Below are 25,644 nucleotides of genomic sequence, written 5' to 3'. Positions count from 1 at the left end.
GTTGACCTCTTTTATAAAAATACCCAATGCTTTTAAGAAATGTGTTTTTGGGTTGGGTGAAAACATTTTCCTTCGGATTAGGCCTAGATAGCAAGATTGCAATTTCTTTATTTGTCAACTGAAACATGAAAAACATGACACGTTTGAAAGGTTCCACACAATTCTGAACCCTGACAAGTTGACATCACCCTGATCAGCCATGGCAACACAGCCAAGCATGATTTCAGCCAACAGCAGCAGATGCTTTTCACACTACTAGCGCTGTGGTTTGAGCTGCAATGCATGCAGGATGTGGAGGTAATTAATTAGTCAATACAGGAATGCACACACACACACACACACACACACACACACACAGGTTAAGATCATTTACATAAATGCCTCAAAAGTCAGACTGATGTATGTCAGTCCTAACAGGGTTCTAGTACATCTGGGTCATTCTGGCTGAACATAAATATTTGGTATCATCCATGCAACATTTGAACTGGCAGTAATGAGTAGACACCAACAAATTCGGTGATCATTTTTACAATACTGACAGTCAAAATGGAACAGGGACACGTCAGGGGGTACATATTATAAAGCTAAATAAGTAGATATTAGGAATTAGACTACAGACTCAAATTGCTTTTTACATTTAGAAGGTTATAGCATTGTAAAACGTCCATGCATTTCTATGCATCATAGAAGTTAGAAATCTCATTACATTTCAAGTCCATGTAAATCCAAAACTACAACAGCTAGGCATTTTGAAAAACAAAATGTTTCCTTTGAGAGATGGTCTAGAGTTGAGTTGAGCCAGAATAACCTAGATGTGGGTTAAGGACTAGTGCAATAGAGCAGTTTGCATATGATGCATTAGTCAAAAACAACCAAGCTCATCTTCACAGTATGAGTCTCACCACAGCAATCCAGACATAAACTCATGGGTTTTGCTCATGGGTGTATAGTAGTTACAGCAGATGACTACATCTCCAGTTAGACTTTTACTGAGAGTAGAGTCTGCTGGAGGTGAGTCTCAGCAGAAACTATCAAAGCAGGATCTCAATCATATTATTTCATACACCTATGTAGTCTTTTTTGGTCCAAAAGACTGGTTTTAATTGCATAAAAATACATTTAAAAGTGCCCTTTAACAATAAGGTGAAACAATAACAGAAGCAAGAAAAAAAAAACACAGTAAGCTAGAACATGTGCAAAACACTTCATATTGTGAGTGTGGCTTAAACCGCATTCAGCAGGGGTGGAGGAAAAGGGTGCATTTCAATGCCTACAGAGGTGAGGGTGTGAAGAGGTGTAATGAGAGAAAGATGCCGACCATCAGGGTGCATCTTGTGTCAAACACACCAGCCACAGATGAAGCGGAGTAGAGGTTTTGTGAAACACACACTAAAGAAAACCTACAAAACATATCCTGCTGAACTTGATGGCAAAAAATAAATAACATTCAATGTGTACATTGTGCATCTGGTTAGATCAAACTGCAATACCATACAAGACCGGGTTGGGCTGCCTTAAAATTGTAACATGGTTTCCTTAAAAAAAATGACAATGTCCCAAAGATGAGAAATGGGTCAAATAAAAGACATTCATATTTCCATATTTCAGTTCAGTGTTCAGGCCACACAGGAATTTACCTTCATAATCTAATGCGGAATAAAATTATTAAATAGTCAAATATTATTAAATTAAACTCTAAAAATATATTATACAACAGAAAAGACATATGACAAAGGACAAACAAGGACCAAAGAATGTATGATGAGGGAGGGATGGACAGATCTTGAGATGATCCATAACAGCGATCTGCAGAAACCCTGGTCCCGATGTTTGGAGTGTGGATTTGTGATGTTCGGGTCCACTTCACAGCTATGTGTCTGTGTGTATGTACCAGAGGAAGTTCCATATTTAGATAGAAGACATTTGGAATGGGTGGGCTTCGTCATCTCATCGTTGGCCCAACAAAATGTCTAGACTCCAAACTGTTCAATGCTTCAGTTCACTGGTGCTTTTCACCGTCTCACCACACACTAGCCCAAGCAGTAGCAGCAGAATGCAAAGTCTAAAGATCTGAAGTGGGATGTGTGCGTAGGCTTATGAGCGTTTAAGAACAGGACTCCCCCTCTCTTGCTCCTTTTGTAAGTTCTGAAGTACCTGTGAATGACAACATAATGCACTGACAAAGGTCTTTTTGAAACTGAAGTGTACATGGTACATTGTATGTGGAGTGTGCCTATTGCATACAATTAACCAACACAGATGTAGCTCCAATTGGATTATTTTGTTTGATTAATGTCTTTAAATTAAAGGTGTCACTGATTTTCTCTAGACACTACCTTATAAGAGGTGCAAAAATGCATTGACCACAGTCTGACTAACCATTTTGCTTAAATTCTGTACAGAGTAAATAGCGCAAACTATAGCGTTTTCACTTTAACTGCACGAAAAGCAAATATAAAAGCATTTGGAACAGTACCTGAGCCCATTTCTTATTCTTGCTTTGCATGTTTATGGCCGCAATATTGTTGAAGAGTTCATCTGCAGAAATGTCTTCAGGCAGCCTTGTGAGAAACTGTGCATTATGGATAAAATCCATCCGGGTCAGGATGTCATCATAGAGACGGAGTATACCCAGCGCTGAGCGGAACAGGAACTCATCTCCATCTTGACAGAACACGTCCCACACACGGCATGCCAGATCAAGAGGCAGAGACTTACTATACAGTGTAAAGATCCTATAATGAAACACAGGGATATGTGTAAATATATGTTAATACACTGTGAATAACAGTAAGTAATCATTTTGATTGGACAACATGTGCACAAACCTTTATAAATCTACTATCAATATAATGATTCAATACAGCACATTAATTTAGCATTATAGTGTTTGTAACCGCATGTTTGTTGAAATGGAAATAAATCAGGAAAATAAAATAGGAAGTTCCACACCTCCATGTGACATGTCCACTATATATGACAACTTTTGTGTAGGTAGCGACCGTATCTTACAGAGAAAAACCACAAATGGCCATCATCCATACAAAGTGTGCCTTGTGTAACAGGAATGTTCACGCATATTTTAAATATAACAGCAGGTTCCCCCCCCCCAACACATGGTTTGAGCATACATGAAGTGTGGACACCTGCTAGGAGACCCTTTATTATTAATACATGTGTGTGGATGACAATAACAACAGTGCATGATGGTAAATGTAATGATAATAATTACAGATCAGCAAGTGGAAAGATAAATAGATTGAGTCCTTACCAGTCAATTAAATAAATATCAGGAGTTAATTTGTTGTCCTTAAAATGTGCAAACAGCTTTGGTAAATTCTCCTCAAAGAACACTTCGAATGCAGCAAAGTAAGTCAACATCTGTGCATGAGAGAGAGGTCAAATTACAAAATGTACAAATAACTTCTTGCATGTGCATACTGATGAAAAACAATCAAGTCAAGAAACAGATTATTCTCACACTAAAACCTCCTATACAAAACCGCTCTGATGTAAAAAAAAAAAAAAAAAAAACAGACCCCACCATACGTATTTATAAATGTGGCACTCACAAGGCTATGGTCTACTCTGTAGAAAGCCATCTGGCAGGGCTTGTTCAAGAGGTTGGCGAAAGCAATGAAGGCATCAGCAGTATCCATATTGAGGATCAACACCGCTGCAATGAAGGACATTCCCTGCACCTGAATGAATACATAGGTTAATAAAATCAACATATGGGTAAGGTATAGCTTCTTTATTTGTTTGTGTGTGTGTGTGTGTGTGTGTGTGTGTGTGTGTGTGTGTGTGTGTGTGTGTGTGTGTGGAAACATACATATCCAACGTCAGGCCTGTAGCACGTGTAGGCTCCCAAAATGCTGTGCAAAACATCATGGTATGGGCCTCCCTGGGATAAAGATTCATTTAAAAGTGAATATCTGTTCCATGTAATGTCTCCGTCTTTAGCTATCACTATCTCTCTCTACCTCTCTCTCTCATACACAGACACACAGACACATACAGATACACAGACACACACACACACACACACACACACACACACCTGCTGAAAGATGCAGAGGTTGGGAAACGTTCTGGAGATGTCCAGCTTTATCAGCTCCAGACTTGCCTCCCGATCTGCAAGAGGAAATCCAGCATCTAAACCACAAAAAGGTTCAATCAAAAAGATGAAACAATTAAAAAGCACAAAGACAAAACAAGGAAGTACCTTGACTCTCAGTGTCGGCTGCTACAGGAACAGGTAACGATTTCCACTTTTCCCTTGCTCTTGACAAACAGATATTGAACAACTCTGAAAATCACACAAACAGATGTATGGTAATACCTTTGTCATACAGAGCATCATTGCAATGTCCTATTAGAAAGTTGCAGCGTCTACCGTCTATTTTACAGCTCTCTTGGGTGTGTGTGAGACTGCTTAATCTGCAGTGTGTACAGCTAGCCAGCAGAGGGGGCAATCATCAACATCTAAACAGTCCACGTGTCTAGCCTACTGCACTTCGTGGTATGTGCATGCACACAGGGGGGAGTTACCATGTGTGATGTTCAGTTCATTGCCCACTGCCAGGCTCCACACTTTGCCTCGTACACAGGGGGGAACACCTTGCCAACACAGGTCCCTCACCCTACGTGATGCACAACTACAAAGACAAAAAACTAAATGTTTAGAGTCATCTTAAGTTCATATATGAAATACATTTTCATGTATTATGGAATTTGAAAAGACATCTATTTTAAATGAGGGCTATTAAAGTGAATTGGAACAATATTTGGTTTTTGTATGTGTGTGTCATACACGCTGTGCCATTTGGGGAGTATCTCCTGGTTCCAGGTAAGTGCAGCATTGCCAATACTCTCCTCCATCTTACAACGAACCTCTAATTGCTTTCTTCTCTTTTGAGCCTCCTTAAGTTCTGAACACACACAAAACAAACACACACACAATAATACTTCTCAACTCAGATTACAAAGTAATACAGAGCTTCGGATTAAATTGTCTAGTCAACTAAGAAACTTTTTTTTTTGCTTGGAAAGACAGCTGTATGACAGTCATAAATATATAATAAGAGCAAACCTCGTTTTTTGGCCTGAGCAACCATCTCCTCATATTGCTGTCGGTGCTTCTGTGCCTCTTCTGCTGGCTTAGCTGGGAGATTCCTAAACATACAAACACACTCACTTCACTTATATACAGAAGTTGCTTTTTCAAGTGGCTGCACTATAACATAGAGTGGATGTTTTTTAGGGGGTCAGAATACTTTCCGTCCCCACTGGAATTCTCTGGAAAATATAACCAAAATGCTAAAAACATTTCTGTAACATTTGCACTTGTCCTAATACAGGTCCTTCTAAAAACATTTGCATACTGTGATTAAGGTTAATTGTTTCCTGTAATGTACTGATAAACATTAGGCTTTCATATATGTTAGATTCATTACACAGAACTGAAGGAGGTTCAAGCCTCCTATTGTTTTAATATTGATGATTTTGGCATACAGCTCATGAAAACCCAAAGTTCCTATCTCAAAAAATGAGCATATCATGAAAAGGTTCTCTAAACGAGCTATTAACCTAATCATCTGAATCAACTAATTAACTCCAAACACCTGCAAAAGATTCCTGAGGCTTTTAAAAACTCCCAGCCTGGTTCATTACTCAAAACCGCATTCATGGGTAAGACTGCCGACCTGACTGCTGTCCAGAAGGTCATCATTGACACCCTCAAGCAAGAAAGACATTTCTGAACGAATAGGCTGTTCCCAGAGTGCTGTATCAAGGCACCTCAGTGGGAAGTCTGTGGGAAGGAAAAAGTGTGGCAGAAAACACTGCACAACGAGAAGAGGTGACCGGACCCTGAGGAAGATTGTGGAGAAGGACCGATTCCAGACCTTGGGGGACCTGCGGAAGCAGTGGACTGAGCCTGGAGTAGAAACATCCAGAGCCATCATGAACAGGTGTGTGCAGGAAATGGGCTACAGGTGAGCATTCCCCAGGTCAAGCCACTTTTGAACCAGAAACAGCGGCAGAAGCGCCTGACCTGGGCTACAGAGAAATGAAATCAAATTTTGCATGTCATTCGGAACTCAAGGTGCTAGAGTCTGGAGGAAGACTGGGCAGAGGGAAATGCCAAAATGCCTGAAGTCCAGTGTCAAGTACCCACAGTCAGTGATGTCTGGGGTGCCATGTCAGCTGCTGGTGTTGGTCCACTGTTTTATCAAGGGCAGGGTCAATGCAGCTAGCTATCAGGAGATTTTGGAGCACTTCATGCTTCCATCTGCTGAAAAGCTTTATGGAGATGAAGATTTCATTTTTCAGCACGACCTGGCACCTGCTCACAGTGCCAAAACCACCGGTAAATGGTATTACTGTGCTCAATTGGCCTGCCAAGTCTCCTGACCTGAACCCCATAGAGAATCTGTGAAGAGAAAGTTGAGAGATACAAGACCCAACACTCTGGATGAGCTTAAGGGCGCTATCAAAGAATCCTGGGCCTCCAAAACACCTCAGCAGTGCCACAGGCTGATTGCCTCCATTTCTGCAAAAGGATTCCCGACCAAGTATTGAGTGCATAACTGAACACGATTATTTGAAGGTTGACTTTTTTTGTTTTAAAAATTCTTTTTTTTTTTATTGGTCGGAATGAAATATGCTAATTTTTTTTAGATAGGAATGTTGGGTTTTCATGAGCTGTATGCCAAAATAATCAATATTAAAACTATAAAAGGCTTGAACTACCTTCAGTTGTGTGTAATGAATCTAAAATATATGAAAGTCTAATGTTTATCAGTACATTACAGGAAATAATGAACTTTATCACAATATGCTAATTTTTTTTAGAAGGACCTGTATTTAAGATGGGTACTCATATAATGTGGAACATTATTGTATTTGAATGTTTTTAGAAACCTGATGACTTGGCAGACATTTGAAACACTGTTACCCCTCACAATGTAAATTTTTGATTAATTTCAATGAAATTCAAAGCAAATAATTATCTTAACCCAGATATTCAAAATTCAGTTTATATATGTTATATTGAATAGTGCATCAGGTTTAATTTAAATATTCATACAATGCACCACATTTTAACACTTAGTACTGGCTATCATATGTTAGGGGGGTAGTAGCCTAGTGGGTAAAACACTCGCCTATGAACCAGAATACCCAGGTTCAAATCCCGCTTACTACCATTGTGTCCCTGAGCAAGACACTTAACCCTAAGTTAATGTAAATGTAAACAGAACAGCACTGGTGTAGCTTTTAGACCAGTGACATTGTTGACCCGTGCATCACACCATCTTGGTCATTTTAGTTGCATATATTGGTATTGCATAAACATTATGTTATTGAAGGGTTGCACAGTTTGGACACCCATTATACGCTGAAATATTTGGTGCAGTAGTTTTGGGTGAATGCTTATAAAGTTTTATTGTGGAAGTTTGTTTTGACAAGTGAGACTAGTTTTCTGTGTCCCGTGCATCACATGGTAAATTTGCAGTTTGCTACAAACTGCTTGTACGGCTTTTGTCATAACTTTATATTGAACATGTAACACTTGTATATATTTCTGACCACTAGTTATTTTGGATAAAGTAATGGGGGACAATGTCCCATGAATCACATAGAAAATTGTCCATAAGCTAATTTTACTATGCATCATTTATGTCTGAGACATTTTTATCACACACAAGTCATCACACATGCAGACACACTTACGCTGGTCTATCCTCCAGTATAAGGGCAGTTGTTGAAAGAGGTTCAAACTCCAGATTTTTCCTTACACTCTGCCTTGGAGATGTGGGGTCACCAAATTGCCCACATTTAGTTTCATGTTCCTGCAGACATACAAATTCAGCAAGTTAAAAAGACTCATGGATACATTTTTTAATACAAATTATGATGTTCAGGCCACTGTGGTGGTGGCCTAGTGGATAAGGAAGCAGCCCTGCAATCAGAAGGTTGCCAGTTTGAATCCAAATCTGCCGTGGTGCCACTGAGCGAAGCACCATGCCCACACACTGCTCCCCGGGCACACTGCTCACCAAGGGTGAGGACACATTTTGTTGTGTGCATCGTGTGCACTTACGGGTTGCACGCTGTAACCCATCTGTTATTGTTCACAGCTATCACTCAGTCATATTGATGAGCCAGTGCTACAATGTTGTTTTGAGTGTATCAGTCACAATATACAGATACTGCAGAGATATACAAGTCAGTGTGACCACTTCACTGGCCACAGTTGCACTGTGGTATGAAACAGGCCACTACTGAATTGTGAAAAGATCCTGAATAGTAACTGTGCTGTGGCCAACTCACCCCCTCTAGTGGTAAACCACGAGACTATGAGATTATGGTTAATTTCCTGTTGCTGTGTGCATAACAATACCCGTAGGTGCATTATCTGTTCTATTTAACCTAACCTGCACAGGATACACTGTTGTTCAGTTTCAATGTCTACATAGGTTCAAATAATGTAGAGGCATAAATAATAAACAAATGACCTTTCTTCAACAACAAGAATGCCTCCGCCCAGGTTTAATTCTGTCTCTCTCGCTCTCTAGTTTCTTCTACCATGCTAATGTCAACTTGCAGTGTAAAGCTGAATGCCATTCAGAAGCAGGCACTCACAAACTCTGTCCAATCACCACCTGCACAGGGCAACACGTTGGTGCAAGTACCACACAAAGATGATGAATTCAACAATCTGACCCTGACCATGCAGGCAGCATGACTGGTGTCTTCTCTGTCACAGAACAACTATGCATGTGTGTGTGTGTGTGTGTGTGTGTGTGTGTGTGTGTGTGTGTGTGTGAGAGAGAGAGAGAGAATGACAGAAAGAGAGAGTTGGAATAAAAAAAGCACAAATAAATGAAATGCAATAGGCAGGAGAGATAGGTAAACTGCATCAATGGGGAAAAATGACTGCAGCACAGACAGAACAAGGGTGGTAGTAGCCTAGTGGGTAAAACACTCGCCTATGAACCAGAAGACTCAAATCAAATCCCACTAACTACCATTGTGTCCCTGAGCAAAACACTTAACGCTAAGTGGTAACTACTGATTGTAAGTCGCTGTGGATAAGGGTTATACATAATTGCTATATGCACATCATATGATATGCTATGCACATGGTATATGCTATATGCATGCTATATGCACATGCACATGCTATACACATCATAGGACACCAGTGCTATGAGGAATTTTAAAAACACAATGCACTGGTGGCATGGACAGTAAAGGGACAGTGAATAGGGAAAGTCTCTGTGTCTCTGGGGCTATATAGCAAGCACTGCAGTCTGACCGAAGTCACCAGTGCAGGCTAATAACAAAGACCATTTGTGTGTATTTGTGTGTGTGTGTGTGTGTGTGTGTGTGTATACAAGTACATTTACATTTACGGCATTTGGCAGTGTGTGTATACAAGTATACAGCAATTTAAAGTTTTATTAAAACAGGTTCATCCAATTTAGTCCAATGTGTTTACGTAAAACAAAACATTTCCTTTTTCTATGCTCATCTTACACACATTCAATAGTTTCAATATAGTTTCTTGTTTCTCATTAAGCATGAGAAAATGCTTAATGCTAATGACCCAAATAAAATGAAGCACTAAATGACTGATAATTACATTTCAAGAATAGACAATGAAATAAAACAGCTGAAATGGTGGGAATTCATTTCTAATACAGATGGTGTATGCGAAATTAAATGCTCTACCATGTGTCTGTGAACGTATGAAGGAATGAATGAGTGTGTGCATACGCATGTGTTTACTTTTCGTCCCACGACTGAGGCTCACACACCCACCGAGGCCACTCCCACAGCAACATGGTTTCCTTTTGCTAAGGACACCAGAGTTTTACCTGAAATTTTTGCATGTTCCTTATTAGTATAAAAGATTATTACATTGATTTAAACACAAATTTGCCTGGTTCTTCATCAGAGACATTATCTATGTGAAGAAGCCCCCAAAAAGTCTCCAAAGAAGAAAAATAAATAATTTTTTTGGCAGGGGTTCAATTAATTACACAACAAAATCAGAAGTTTTTTAAGACAATTAAAGGTCAAGGGTTTTTCATGACCAAGAGCCCAGAGATAATTATAAATCAGATCATCACTACATTTTACTACATTTACAGCATTTAACCGGTGCCCTTATCCAGAGCGACTTCAGTAGTTAAAGAGACAGTCCCCCTGGAGCAACTTAGGGTTAACTTAGGGTCTTGCTCAGGGACACAATGGTAGTAAGTTGGATTTGAACCTGGGTTTTCTGTGTTACCCATTAGGCTACTACCACCAAAATCAAGCATTGGACTGTTCTGAACTTACTTACATTGAATCCTGGAAATTAGCTGCATAAACATATCCATGAACCATCTGCGTTTAGTAATACTGATTAATCATCATTTTAAAAAAGTGAATTATGAATAATATAATAATTCTGTAAACTGTCAAACGTAAATCCTAGATCAGATCCAAGCGCAAAAAACAAAGGCAATATTAGGAGTCGTGAATCTTCATTAGTTCATCTTTTCTGTGTTCATCAATTAACAATCCTGTTAATCAAATTTGACTCACCTTTCTATGTCAAGTGTTGAATGGAATTTGAATTAAACTGCCTCATCTTTTATACAGGGTCATCTTTTACACAGGGAGTGGTGGTGCTTGGAATTGTGGCCAAATGTCCTAGACATTTCATTACTACATGTAAAGTTCAAGACAACGTTATGTCATTATTAAGGTCTCTAAGGTCACCTAGTGACTGGTGCTGCTACTTTTCAAGTAAAAGTGGCATCTACAGCACATTAAATTAGCTTTCTTTCTATAATAATGGCCATTTATCTTTCTGGCTCCTTGTATAAGTGCCCAGTTCCCAGCAGATCCCTATAGGCTATTGCCCAGGGCTTGACTGTCCAATAGCGGTTTACTGTTAAAGCCTATATTAACTCAGCGGGTTTAGACCTTTTTGTGTCAGCAGAAACAGTGCTAAGGAAGGGATTTACTCCAGTACTGCACTGCAGAGTTTAAAAGGATCTCGGACACATACAACACAACTTACCACAGAGGTGAACGTAGAAAGAGATGCTCAGCACAGAAATACGTTTTAAAGAATGACTGAAATAGCGTAGCTTTACTATCGTGGCTGCAACTTTTTTTTTAGTCAATGGAAAATATTTGCAGCTCTAGACACAGAGAGAAGGGGGGGAAAAAAAAAAAAAAAAAAAAGAGAGAGAGACATCCTATCCCTGGGATAAATAATTAACGCTCCCTCAGAGGACAACAATAAAACAACCCACATTTAACAACAAAAGCAAGACGGACAGTTGCAAAGAACACACATGCTGGAAAATGTGACCTTCAAGCTTTTCCACTTGCACCCACTGCCCTACTCTCACACCCAAGAGTCTCGAATCTCACCCTAAGACAGCGGAGGGAGGGAGGGAGGGAGGGAGGGAGGGGGGTAAAGGACACTCACCATGAAGGCAGTGGTTGCGCGCACACACTCAGGCAGGCCGAGTTGAGCGTGTTACCTAAGCTCCACACACAGTCATGCCTGCTCCCCGCTGCCCTACAGCCCAGAGCAGGAGGAAGAGGACGAAGGCAGAGGGACGAAGAGCTTAGCAGGACGGAACCCCAGGCGCAGGTGGAGAAGCGGCATGATGCCGTGGGTCCGCGGTTCTTTTTCCCCTCACTCTCTCGCTCACCTCCCGTTCCCAAGTGCACTGACGCTAGACTTAACCGCCCTGCATCAGCGCAGCTGAACGGATCAGATGTCCCTCTCCCCAGAGTGTGTGTGTGTGTGTGTGTGTGTGTGTGTGACTGAGCAAATCAGTGCTGCCCTGAGCGATTAGTCATCACCGCTGCACAGGGAAGCTCCCTGCACTCCCCTCCTCTCCACTCAGCCATGATAATCGAACGCAGAGTGAGAGCGAGACAGAGGGGTGTGAGTGTAGTGCTGCACTCAGCTGCTCATGCCTGGGTTTCAGCAAGCTGCACGAAATGGGACTCAATTAGCCAGGCTGACCGTGAGCTGACAATGTTGTCGCCGTCTTGCCTGCTGGCTCTCTGCCACACACACACAACCCTATCACACACAACCCATTTAGTCACTTGAGAAACAAATCATGAAGCTGCTGGAGCATTTTCAGACAAGTTACAATCACAACTCTTCAGCCACAAACACACACACTTCAACTTATTCTAACATGGGGGATTTGCGGCATCTAATTATTTAAAGTTAATGCCTCTTCCCTGTCGGATTAAACAATAGGCATGATTCTGATTAATTACATACAATGAGCATGTATCTGCAGCACACATAGAGGCAGAGATACCGTAACAGACGAGAGGAGGGGAAAAAAAGGTTACCTGAATATCAGTCAGTGAGCATAATATGGTGTTGCTATGGAATCACAATGCTGCAGAAACCCAAACCAAGCCATATGACCCCTTGGATACAGTTACCGTGGACAGCAAGACAAGGGAAGTTATGTCCAGAAGACAGGTGAAGCACATTAACTTAGTGCCATTAATCTCAAAAGATGGCATGGTAAAGAATGTATGTGTTCCACAATAAATGTTAAATGTCAATGACAAACACTGTGTGTGTGTTAAAACACACACAAACTCATCCCAAATTAGGATCACAAACTGGGCATATGCATTCTTTATACATAGTTGAGGGTACGATATGAGTTAAATAAGTTCTCATGGAACTAGATGTCTCTGTTGTTCCGTTTCAAGTTTCCATAGTGTGAGTACACTATAAAAATGATGGAAAAGTGGGCTTCCAATCCTGTTCACAAAAATACATGGTATTTGTTTACAAAGTGGGGTAAATGCATCTTCTTTGACAACTGAAAAGCCATAAGCTTATTGTATAAGTATACTTAATGAAAACAATGCATATAACCATTCAGTAAAACCTGCTCTGTATGTACATGAATGTCAAATGATGGAGTCAATTTAAATTTATGGTAAATCCCTAGCCAAACACAAGATCAAAGTGATAAATCAAATGTCTGCCTACAAAAGCAGTACACTTTTACAATGATTTATCCATTTGAAAGGGGCTTTAAAAATTATAATCCTCAAATCCATAGTACAGCATCTTTAACATAACCTGAACAAAAAAAATATTGCTAAAAAAGATATTAGATTACAAAAATCTAATTGAATTCCAAACTCTCCATTTGGGCACCATATGTGCCATTTGAGTTTTATTAGGCCCCAAACTTTACACATCAATCTACTAGAACTATCCGTGGAAGTATAATATAATAACTATATAATTAAAGTGAGTATTTTATTTTATAGCATAATTATGTAGTTATATTAAGGATCCCCTGATATGAAATTTGCTTTTATATAGTTCTTAGTGGCTCCTTAATACTATACCTAAAGTCTCTTTCCAAAATTCAGGCTTGGTGCAGAAGTAAAGCCACTTTTAGCTAGTCCCACAATGACATTTCCCCAGGAGCGCTGTTTCAGTGTGTGCACCTTTAACTGCTAATGAGGAGGCGAGAGGCGGGATGAGGAGGAGAGCGACCTACAGAAGTGAGCGAGCATTTGTGGACCTTCACTGTGTTTAAATTTTGTTTTGATAATGGTGGGTGCAATATTTAGTTTATTTGTGCTTTATTCAAGATTCTGATGATATGTATACATTAAACAAACAATTTAAACACCCACTAAACATGGGCTAAAGTGAAGATGCTCTGTGCAATAGGGTATGAGTCGTAAGTATGTACTAGACAAAACTTGCAACATATTATAATAACTTGACCTTTGCAATGCATAGTTTTCCTTGTAAATGTCATATGATGCAGATCAGTGTAATGTCCCCCTGTTCTCCTGAGAGCGCTCTGGGGCCCCAGCTACATCTTTGTGTCCACATGGGTTCTCGCCTTCTGTCAGCGAAACTGTAATCGTGTACACCACAGTGTGTATGTGTGTCTGTATATATTGTCCAGTAGCTATCATATATTTGATGTTTTGTTTTTTTTTTTTTTATTTCCATGCATGTTTTATGTTTGTCCATACAGCCATGTTCTGTTTCTGAAAAAAATTAACTGTCTAAGGTACCTGTGTGCAAGCAAAAAAAAATAAAAACTTTGCTGTACTGATTATATTTACTTGCTTTTTTAAAATCCTTGTTGCTCCCCCAGGTGAACCAGTGTTTCATGACACTGCTTTGTGAAAATCTGGCATTTCCTCCTGCAAAGTCTGCAGAAAAGTGAGAATACACAGGGATCCTTTCATAAAACACTTTAATATGGCTTAAGTTTACACATGTGGCTGTATGGTGGCACAGCCATAAAAAACAGGGCCTCCTGGCTCCAGCTTTTGTGTGAGAGAACACACCCCTCACAAACAGTGTATTCCTATGATTAGGACAGACGGCAGTTTTTTAAAAATTGCTCAGAAAACACGGACTAATGTAACAGGCAGAATAAATTATTCTAATCACCATCAACAAAACCAACAAATTTATGGCCATGTGTTCCCATTGATGCAACCCCACTAATGTGGGCAGCACAGGCTGTATATAGTACATAACTCCACATGTTCATTCATAGTTTTGATGCCTTCAGTGAGAATCTACTAATGTAAATGCCATGAAAATAAAGAAAACACATTGAATGAAAAGATGTTTCCAAACTTTTGGCCTGTACTGTATTTAAAAATTGTACTTTTTCAGTTTTGTACTTTTTCAGATTTATAAAAAATATTCAAATTAAATCTTAATTTACACTTTTAGTCTATGCACCACAGCTGAAATGTAAATAGATTTATTTATGTAAATAGAAAACTTGTGCGTGTTTTGTGAGACACTCACATTATCCTGACAAACATGATTACCTTATCTAGCAAAAAAACAAATGTATTGAATAATTTTAACAATCTTTTGACAATTTTAAAATCTGACTTTTTCATTTCAGGCACTGTCTTGTTGCAGCACTCACTTACATTTACATTTACGGCATTTATCAGACGCCCTTATCCAGAGCGACTTACAATCAGTAGTTACAGGGACAGTCCCCCTGGAGCAACTTAGGGTTAAGTGTCTTGCTCAGGGACACAATGGTAGTAAGGGACTTGAACCCGGGTCTTCTGGTTCATAGGCGAGTGTGTTACCCCTAGGCTACTACCATCCCACTCACTTCATTCACAGCATTAGTCACCTGCTCCCCCGGGCACCTTTCATGGCTGCCCACTGCTCCCACAGGGGATGGGTTCAATGCAGAGACCAAGGTTATTATAGTTAACGAAAACGAACGATAAAACTAAAACTAGAATTGAAAAAGCATTTTCGTTAACTGAAATAAAGAGTTAAAAAAAAAAAAAAAAACCGAAAACTAACTGAAACTGTAAACGAACTAATATTATAGCAAAAACGTCCTTCGTTTTCGTCTTTGTAATAAGCCTTTTGGGTTGAATTCAAATCTATTTACTTCACGCTGCCAGTTTTAAGCCAGGTTTTTGACCATTATGGTAACACGTGGTCTGTGACGTCACGTGTCCATAGTCTGTCCGTGACGCCGCCGGCTAGCGTGATGGCTGCAGCGAAAGTCGGAAGAAAGCGGAAGAAAGTCCTATTTGGGATTTCTTTGATTATGACAGTGGCAAAAATAAAAGTAAGTGCCTTGTTGTAGAAGTAGGTGATACAATATGTGGAATACTTCTCAAGGGGAAAAACCCCACGAATCTGAAAGTCCATTTGAAAAGCTCACACAAAAAGGCGAACCAAGAGTACCTGAACAAGCTAGCCTCTCGCCCGCCCTCCGCCGAAAGAGAAGCGGTAGCCAGGCCAGGTAACATGGGAAAGGAACGTGATACTACAGCATCCATAATGGACCGCTTCCACCACCGACCAAGTAGCTGCTGGCTAGTAAATACGCAGGAACACCACAAATGAGAAGAAGCATTGGTATATATGTTTATTAAGACTGGAATGTCTACACGACTGTGTGACTCGATTACCTTCAAAAAGTTCACCACTTCACTCGAACCAAAATTAAAAACACCCGGAGCTGCAAGAGTCAATAACCTTATCGGAGCTAAGATGAATAAGGCTATTCTGGAGATTTTGATTCATGCACCTGACAAATATCCTAATTTACAAAAAAAAAAAATAAAACTAACACTGTAACTAATAAAAACTAAACTAAAACTAAGCAATTTCAAAATATCAAAACTAATAAAAACTAGTAAATCTGCCTCTAAAAACTAATAAAAAAAAAAAAAAAAAAGAAAAAGAAATATAAACTAAAACTAATGAAAAATCCAAAACTATTATAACTGTGGCAGAGACAACATTTAACTGTGTGCACTGGGTGCTGTGCTGTGGTGTGTCACATGTGACAACTAATCACTTTCACTTCACACGCCCTTTGTCTTATCTAATGTATCTATTTATTATGTCATGAGAATGTCTTCCCTCCATGTTATGCATTTAGTTATTTGCATACATGTTATACAAAACCAATGCATTGCAATTTGTTATTTATTTTATCATTGTTATTATTATTCATATTAATGGTATTCTCTGTAGAGGTGTAGAGAAAATCCGAGGAATACACCAACGTGTTTGAGAATGTAGAAAAACAAGTCCAATCCATGGAGGCACCATTTGTCAATTTACAGGAATTACAGGATCTGCTACTGACAGCTTGGAGCCAATGAGCTGGCAGGTCAGGGCTGTGTTGTTGGCCAACAAGGTTCCTACTCAATATTAGGGGAGAGCATGCAAACTCTGCGCACACACAAAGCTGGAGCTGGGACTCAAAGCTGACCTTGGAGGACTGAGCCAATGTCGCTATTACACTATACAGCCTCGTGTGTAACTTTAAGCCATATTCAAACATTTTATCGAAAGGATCCTTTGGTATTCTCAAACATCCTCACAAGCACAAGGAAATATGACAGTTCAAGGTTTTGGGCCTCTGCAAGACAATGAAAGAAAAAGAAAGCGCCTAATATTGAAAGATTTTCTTTAAAGAATAACATTAACTAATCAAATTTACATCCTTGGCCTTGTGAAATGAGAAATGAGATGTGAAAACTTGTGCACCAACCTTATGTATTTTCCTAGAGTCCTTGGCAGAGTTCTGCACTGGTGGAACTTTCCCAAACAGCTTCCAGCCTGGATCCCTCTGATCCACTGATCTGCTGTCCTTCAGTCGCTTAGTAAACAGACCCCTAATAGAGACAGAGCGAGCAATCGGCAATCAAAATTCACTATATCAAGAATTTGTGCAATGCTTTTATAGTACAGCCTTCAAAACATTCCATTTGCTTTTAAGAAACAGCTAAAAGTAGCCAAAGGAGATTAATCCCACCTCAGTATCCATGCCAGTCTACTTAGTATTAAGAATCAAATGGCTAATCCACAGATCTGAGAGGGGTTGCTGAGCATGGCTGTAATCCAGGCGAAGGCACATTTAATCATTTTCTACAGATCAAGCTTGAGTGTGATCCTGCTTTTACTCAACATATCTGCAAATAAATTATTATTCATTGAATAAACACACACACAAATTGTGGGCTCCATCCAAAGCAGTAACCTTTATGCTTTTTTAGTACCCAACTGAGCTTTAACATATGAAAGCTAAGCAACACTGCATATTGCTGCAGATAAGAAAATGCTTCCTTTGCATTAATGAATTGCAAACTTCACATGACTGTCACAATGCATCACTAATCCGTGTTGACCAGCCTGACATAGTAATCATCTAATATTTCACAAATCCCAAAGCAGCATGAAGTACACTGATGTTCAGGTTTCAGTCCTTCTCATATTCTACACACATCTAAATGACAAAACTACCAATGAACCTGAACTACCAATTCTTTTACACCACTTGGTTATCTGGCCAAGGTACAGTAAAAAGGCCTCTAAATTCAGCCAGTCTTCATATAATACATTAATGGAAGTGCAATTCACACAGAAAAGCAGACTCTAATCCGCACACCCACTGCTTCAATTCTTGCAAGATGAATCATATATGGTTTGCAGCCTGAAGTTTTGTGATGTGATCCTTTCATCACTGGCGAATTCATAAAATTAGTACAACCCTAAATAACACAAATTTAAATCGTATGTTAAATTTCTTCTACGCCAATCTGATGCTACTAATATAACACAAATATACACGCAAAACAAAAATATACAAAGAACAGAATCCAGACCTGTCAATAAAAAAGAAAGTTGACGTTGACATCAGTTGGCTGGCGATTCCAGGGAGCAACAATTGCTGGAAGGGGAGGTTACCCCCTTGAAAGATCTCTTTTTCACATGTAGAAAGTAGATAGAGTGTGTGTGGGTGTGTGTGAGAGAGAGAGAGAGAAGCTGCAAGAAACTAATCAGCTCAAAGGTGGCTGATAACTCGTCCGCGCTGAAGAAAATTCTCAGGCTACTCCTTCTGGGAATTCCAATGAGTTCCTGAAGGGGCGGAAAGCTGGGGAAGGTTGGCAGATGGAGTAGCCATATTTACTAACTATGCATTAATATGGGACAAACTGTGACATGATCATGACAGTGGTTTTACTACTTAACTAGTTCAATCAAAAGTGTAAAATCTAAAAAAAAAGAAACCGGCTTCATTCTTGATTTGTAAAAAAATATTTCTCTTAAATCCAGAACTAAATTAAAATAAAAAAAAAGCAATGTTAACGTCAATCAGAGGTGAAAGTCTCTGGATGTCGGAGCAACTCTTACCTCACATACACACGTCCATTTCCAAAGAGAGGGTGGAGCAGAGTTAATAGCTGGAGTTAAAATTACACTAACATTTCACTCAAACTCCATTTACAGCTACTGCGCAAGAGGCCGCAACACAGAGGATTCCCACCCAGTCCTCTGTTCATCTTGGCTCTCAGTGTGATGACACGCAACTGGGAAGTGGGATAAAACTTGATGTGGCTCAGGGGCACTGATGCCTGGGTTTGGGAATCTCAGCACATACAGAGATGACTTGGGACGGATCAAAAACTTCAAAGAACTGGAATGTTAAATTGTGAGGACACATAATACAGTGATTACTTCACACAGGGTGTTTGTTGACCACATTCATTTTAATCTAAGACTACAGAAACATAACCTTCACCAAAGTGTGTGTAACGCTGTGGTCCAGACAAACGATAAGATCACATCTATACTTAGCTTTCATAACGATATTTACCTCAAATATTATGGCATTAACTTAAATGTATTAAAAGAATCAGCTTAACTTGGTTAATTTGTGAAACAACCTATGACTATAGTACAAGGGGAATACGGAATTTGGCAAAACTAAAAGGATTGGCCATAACTTAAAAGAGTAAGCACAGGAAAGTCTTCCACCTGTGATCACATCTCACATCCCGTCCAGCTTTGCAGAGTTTAAGTGTTCTCTGTGTCTTTAGTTTATTTAAACTACACACATGTACAAACAGCTAAAGAAACCTTCTACGCATCATAAGGTGTTCCAGCTGCACTTCATTAAATAATACGGTCCTCTGGCGGAGCATGTGATCTAAATCACTGACACACTTATAACAATAACGGCGCCATATTTGGACTGGGTTAAGCTCATTCAACCCCGCTTCTCTGGGGGTACAAGCAAAGATGATGCGACTTTTGCTCCCATATATGGCTGTAATAACAGAGGGATAACGTTTCATAAGTTCGATTTTATCATCTTGTATGTTACGAAATTTTGTGTTTGAGAAATAATGTTGTTCATGTTACAGGCCAGAGCATCTTCTCACCCCCCCATAGGAAGGGGATAGCTTTTGTTCTGACACCTGAAAATATAGCAGTTACTGACAAATCTATACAAACTGCATCTGCATGGACCGGCCACGCCTATAGTTATTTTTCAGTCTTCTGTATGTATAAATGTACATGTTCACGCTACAGGGTTCACACAACAGGGCTCATCATGAAGACTGAAAGACCCTGGCAGTGAACATTGTTGCCATTTTTTGTGGTGTTTGTATTTGCATTGCTCTGCATGCATTAGCAGGGTAGTTTAGATTCATTTCAAATAAAAAAATACCTACAGGCAGATTACATTTTGAACAAAGAATTATGCTATATTATATAAAAAATTAATACATGACTGACGAACCAAGACAATAAAAACCACTTCTCAAATTTGCCCGTTTATTGTCCTTTAATTCTGTATTCCACCTTGGCCCTGATAGATATTCATTCATTTAAATGGAGCGCTACTCCGCCCCAAGATGGCGGATCTGTTGGCACACTCTCTCTCATACCTGCCACATTCAATACGCAGAGTTGGAGGGAAATTCTTGGCATAATTACTTGACAAAAATAAATAAGCAGTCAATAACAACTATTTACATTACATGAGACTTGAAATTACCTGTTTAAGAAGCTGGCCAAAGGTCCTAACAGCTTGTGAGATCCTTCCTCCTGCTTTAGCTGGGATGGATGAACTGTGACACTCGGGAGCCGTCGCTTGGGGCTCCACAGATCATTGTGATCCAGTGAAGACGACAGTGCAACATCTGAGAAGTGGACAGCTTCATCCGTTTCAAGGGTGATGACAGCACTGGAGTCAGGGGTCACCATGAAGTCCACAATGTCCTCATTGCTGAGCGACAGTGAGGTGGAGAGTTCAGTGCTTAAACTGGACACACTGCAGACAGAAATGTCATCACTGCGATTAAGGGTGCCCCCAATACCACCTCCTCCTGATACACGGAGACTGCTGAGGACCTGAGGATGTGACATGCCATCAAACCCACTCCGTGGAAAGGTAAAGGACTTGTGCAAGATGTTCTCGCCAGATGGCTCCAGAGGCAAAGTGGCAGGTGTTTTGTCAATGTCTGAGCTAGTCCCACTCATGATGGGCCATGTGTGAATGTGCTGCTCTGGTGGGTGGATCTCCAGCGTTGGGATGGAGACCAGGTCTTGGGAAGCCAAGCTGTGGACATCCATCTCCTCCATCTCCTCCAGGCCACAGTGGGCAGGAATGAAAACTGTTGGCTTGTAAGTGGGCAAGGGAAACGTGGGAGCCTCTCCATGCAGATGGTATACACCACTGCTTTGGTGACTAGACGTGCTGCCTTTTATGCTGCCATTTTCCATGATGTCAGCTGAACCAGAGCATTCTGAGCAAGAAAACAGAGATGAGTTTTAGAATGTAAGGAATATTTTATTAAAATGTCATATTACACAAACTGAACAAAAAACAAAAGTATCTGAATATAAAAAAAAAAAAGTAGATTAAAAAAAGACTAACAAACTAACAAAAAAGACTAACAAAGAGGAGAAAAGTGCTGAAAACAAAGAAGAAGTGAAAGAAGATCTGGCCACGGAGTGAAACGTTACCTGATACAGCAGGACCTCAACCCCAGACGCGAACAAATACTACAGCAGTCACAATGCAGAAACACAATCTTGGGTTTCTATATTAATACTACAAACATAAGTGCTGTCATGCAGTTATCGCAGTCCCTGATTAAGCATATAATTAATCTATTTTCTGTAGCCTAAATTTCGTTCTGAAAATCTCTGCAGACTACCCATGACCACCCTAATCGAATACAATTCACTAATGCTCACCTTCAGATTGAAGTTTCAGTCTTCATACATCTACTTGAACTCAGTTAGACAGATGTCATGACAGAACTTGTTCGTATTTCCCTGCCAATGGGGCAATTCAACCCACTGTTATTTCTTGATTCGTCTCTTTTGAGAGCACCTTATAATACTGCTAGTAACGGCTCACTCCAAAAAAATAAATAATAATTACAAGACTATTTGCAAACTATTCTGCCCATTGCTCTTGGATGATGACTGAGTAACGGAATGGATGAAGCACTGTATGCACAACAGACGAGATGTTACGACGAATAGTATTCTACTTTAAAGAAGCCTAAACCATAAGGACTAATGAAAAAGCGTGAAAGGCTGAAGTGTGCATAAATAGCTGAAGGGTATATCATGCAGTGGAAATGCTATATTAGGTTTGGTCCGTAAAATCAAAGTAAAACTATATTCGCAGCGTCTGATTCAGGGATGGACATGGTCAGTCCAACCATTTTAGTGTGTACAAATCAAATCTGTAAAAATACTTACTGGACTGCATTAGGTATAAATGGTATGACAATATAGAATTTTTTATGTCACTGCATGTAACTCGCAAACATAATGAACCATAACGGCGCATCATCAATCACACCACAAAAAAAAAAAAAAACACTTAAAACCTAAAGATGGTGCGATAAAGTCCTGTCCAACATGACAGAGGGCCTCGCCCACTGCAAAGAATGCTGGCGTTATTAACCATACACATACAACAAAGCAGTTTAGACACGTTTAACCAGGGCTATTCATGTAGTTAGTGTTGCACCTTTAAATGGGTGGGAAAATACCAGCGTTTGGCCTTGAAAGACCTTGATTTAAACCACAAGATAAAGAACCTGACATTAGGTGCAGGCAATAACCTTTTGGAACTGAAACACGCCTGCTTAAAACATTTCATTCCATTGTTGCGAGGAGAATGACAAATTTGCCATGGTCATAAACCACACTGTAGATAGCGTGGAAGAACTACAAGTTTTACAACTGTTGACAAAATGTTTATGGCTATGCTGTTTATATAGTGGCCTTGTTACAAGAGTAATTACTGTACTGCATGCTGCACTGGTCAATTAGCCTAAACAGGTTTTCATAGTTGCTATTCATTAACCGATCGCAGTTTTAAAAGTGAACACGATTGCCCAGTATTCATATGTTATGCTGCTGAATAGAGTTCGTTGCTATTATCAACTAATAATTAGGTGGAATGGAGTGGGGGGAGTTTCATGTCATTTAAAAGTTACAGTTTCTTGTATGTAGAGTACAGGCCAAAAGTTTGGACACACCTTCTCATTCAATGTGTTTTCTTTATTTTCATGACCATTTGCATTGGTAGATTCTCACTGAAGGTATCAACACTATGAATGAACACATGTGGAGTTATGTACTTAACAAAAAGTGGAGAAATAACTGAAAACATGTTTTATATTCTACTTTCTTCAAAATAGCCGCCCTTTGCTCTGATTACTGCTTTGCACACTCTTGGCATTCTCTCGATGAGCTTCAAGAGGTCGTGACCTGAAATGCTTTTCCAACAGTCTTGAAGGAGTTCCCAGAGGTGTTTAGCACTTGTTGGCCCCTTTGCCTTCACTCTGCGGTCCAGCTCACCCCAAACCATCTCGATTGGGTTCAGGTCCGGTGACTGTGGAACCAGGTCTCCACTTTTATTAAAGTACATAACTCCACATGTGTTCATTCATAGTTTTGATGCCTTCAGGGAGAATCTACCAATGTAAATGGTCATGAAAATAAAGAAAACACATTGAATGAGAAAGTGTGACCAAACTTTTTGCCGAACTGTACTTTGTATGCAGCATGTGGACATCAGTCAACAGTAACAAGTGCACGTAAAAAATAATAAAAAAAAACCCAAAACCTTTTATATTTGCATGGCCGCTACTGTGTAGGGACACGCCGAGCGCTTCTTTCAGACACCTGTTGCATGCAGCCGCCATCCTGCATCCGAACTCGCGTCGACGCTGCCGGTTCTCTTTACCTCCGTTACTTCCGCCCCGCCGTGCGCCGCTGGGAAGATGCCCTCCCGGCGTCGACGCCTCGAGCCGGCGCGGCCGTCCACGGTGCCCGAGCATCTTTATATACAGCAGAGGCAGTGGCGGTTCGGCAAAGTTTACACGCGGTGCAGCTACGCCGAAAAACTGAAAGTGACGCGCAGCCCTCACGTCTCTTCCGCGCACAAACGAGGAAAAGACGCGCGCACGGAACGCAGAAAAGTTGTCGGGCTCCAGGTGACCGCGGAGTCGGGACGAGGTTACGAGCAAACGCGCGGCGCCTTCCCGGAGCGTTTCTCCGCGCGGCTGTTAATCTGTTGCAACTCCGGGCCACTGTACCTGTTCCGGTGCCTCCGCCGCCATTTTAAAACAAACTCACCGAGTCAGAGGCGAGGAGGGGGGCAGCGGCCTCACCTGTCGCCCACGGACACGGCCACGACCACGACCACGACCTTACCTGGGAAGCTCCGTCTGAGTCGCGAGCTGCCCTTACTGTCGCTGGACGGTCATCAAATAAGTTCCATTCTTATTGGCTTTTAAACGGAAATCTTCCAGGCGTTTGTGCAGGTTACGGCCGGGCGGGCTTATTAGTAATAAACAGTCATAATTTGAACAGCCATCATATTTTACTAGGTGTGCGCATCGACACGTGAATAGAAACGTGGGCATTAGTGACCTGGCCTTTATCCGTGTCGCGTGATGAAGCGCTACAGAGAACTCGTAGAAACAGAATGTTGGATTCGTTTAAATTCTTTATTAGATGTTCATGAACTCCACAATGAAACAAATAACAAAAAAAGGTTGTTTTGGGACGTACAGTAACTTAAAAACAATACAGCCACTTAGGATGGTTGGAAAGGCTGGTGCAAGTGACCCATCGGAGAGATGTGGGCAAAGGTCTAATCACATAAAGATGAATAAGAGCTCGTCACTGAAAGGGAATGGCCGGACAGGAATCAAACTCATTTTTTAGTGGAAGGTGTAGTCTCTTTTTTTTAAAACTGGTGGTTCAAAGAAAACAACAACAATAATAAAAATGCGGAACTTGAGGAACTGCAGCAAAACCTTTTTAATTTGTTTGTCTCCTTATTCGAAACCAAATCAAATGAGAACCAAGAGAGCTCAAGTGCCATGAATTTCTTCAGGAAGCATGTTTTATTAAAACAATAATTGAACACGGAATAAATCAAATCTAACGTGTTTTATATTAATTTGACCTCTTTAGTAATGCTTGAGGTACGAATGGACTGCTACTGCTTGCCTCGCTTCCTTCACTCAAAAAGCATTCATTTACTAAAGTAATCTGGAGTTACTACTTTACTGAACATAGAATCATTGCTAAATAGCTCAATATTTAAATTAAGTGAATTGTCTATGGATGAGCTGAGGTTGTCACACAGTCATTCAACACAGAAGATGCTGATGGAACAGGAAGAACAGATGGATTGCAATTGCTGCCTGTTTTTTATATATATATATATATATATATATATATATATATATATATATATATAAAAAAAGAGAGACAGAGAAAGAGAGATTACACAAGGTGCTCTCGGTCCTGTTACTCAAATCCCCATGCCAGAATATTTATTCCAGGTATTAACTTTTAAAACAAGACCAGGTGACTGGAAGCACAGAAAGTTTGGAGGGAGGAGGATTTCAGATGTGTAGTACATCTCAGTGTTGCCTACTGTCAAACTACAAAACCAAAAGCATTTTTGGATAATTAAAACAAAATTAAATAAATCAATTTAGAGGCAACAGGAAATGGCTACAAATCAGCACCAACTGACAGTATTTTAAACTAGATTTCTTTACATACAACTGGATTGAACAGAAATCTTTAATCTGATCGAGTATGTTTCAGCATCTGAGACCAGTGTGTAATTCAATGGAGAGAAATACTTGTACACAAATGTACAATGCATGTATGCATGTGTATGCATTAACCACTCAACATCACACACAAAACTAATGAACATTTACATCTACGGCAAGGATTTATTGACGCCCCTT

The 25,644-nt window shown here is 40.1% G+C and overlaps 1 protein-coding gene across 6 annotated transcripts; it reads right to left on the bottom strand.

Annotated features, from left to right (window-relative positions):
* Nucleotides 1–88: 88 nt before the first annotated feature.
* Nucleotides 89–24,026, bottom strand: tbc1d14 (TBC1 domain family, member 14). Of its 6 annotated transcripts, none has more exons than XM_029001530.1 (14): nucleotides 24,005–24,026; nucleotides 20,394–21,144; nucleotides 17,100–17,223; nucleotides 7,735–7,853; nucleotides 5,093–5,175; nucleotides 4,814–4,931; nucleotides 4,552–4,658; nucleotides 4,226–4,309; nucleotides 4,061–4,155; nucleotides 3,833–3,904; nucleotides 3,573–3,701; nucleotides 3,272–3,381; nucleotides 2,477–2,735; nucleotides 89–2,154 (listed from the first exon to the last, which is right to left on the bottom strand). In XM_029001530.1, exons 2-14 carry the CDS (start codon nucleotides 21,119–21,121, stop codon nucleotides 2,095–2,097), a joined length of 2,088 nt encoding a protein of 695 aa, XP_028857363.1. In that variant the 5' UTR covers nucleotides 21,122–21,144; nucleotides 24,005–24,026; the 3' UTR covers nucleotides 89–2,094. The 6 variants fall into 6 exon arrangements, with proteins under 6 accessions (XP_028857363.1, XP_028857345.1, XP_028857371.1 ...); XM_029001512.1 differs by lacking the exon at nucleotides 24,005–24,026 and adding an exon at nucleotides 23,965–24,004; XM_029001538.1 differs by lacking the exon at nucleotides 24,005–24,026 and adding an exon at nucleotides 23,965–24,004 and having other exon boundaries at nucleotides 4,061–4,134.
* Nucleotides 24,027–25,644: the final 1,618 nt, after the last annotated feature.

This window comes from Denticeps clupeoides, chromosome 1 (assembly GCF_900700375.1).
Source record: "Denticeps clupeoides chromosome 1, fDenClu1.1, whole genome shotgun sequence".
Classification (NCBI taxonomy): domain Eukaryota; kingdom Metazoa; phylum Chordata; class Actinopteri; order Clupeiformes; family Denticipitidae; genus Denticeps; species Denticeps clupeoides.
The sequence above is the reverse complement of the archived record's forward strand: the minus strand, read 5'-3'. Positions and strand labels throughout refer to the sequence as shown.

Coding starts and splice junctions, on each gene's coding strand:
- tbc1d14 (XM_029001530.1), bottom strand. CDS start 21,121: ATGGAAAATGGCAGCATAAAAGGCAGCACGTCTAGTCACCAAAGCAGT. Junction 5,176..7,734: donor ATACTGGAGGATAGACCAGC/GTAAGTGTGTCT, acceptor TTGTATGTTTAG/GAATCTCCCAGCTAAGCCAG. Junction 4,310..4,551: donor TGAACTGAACATCACACATG/GTAACTCCCCCC, acceptor TGTGATTTTCAG/AGTTGTTCAATATCTGTTTG.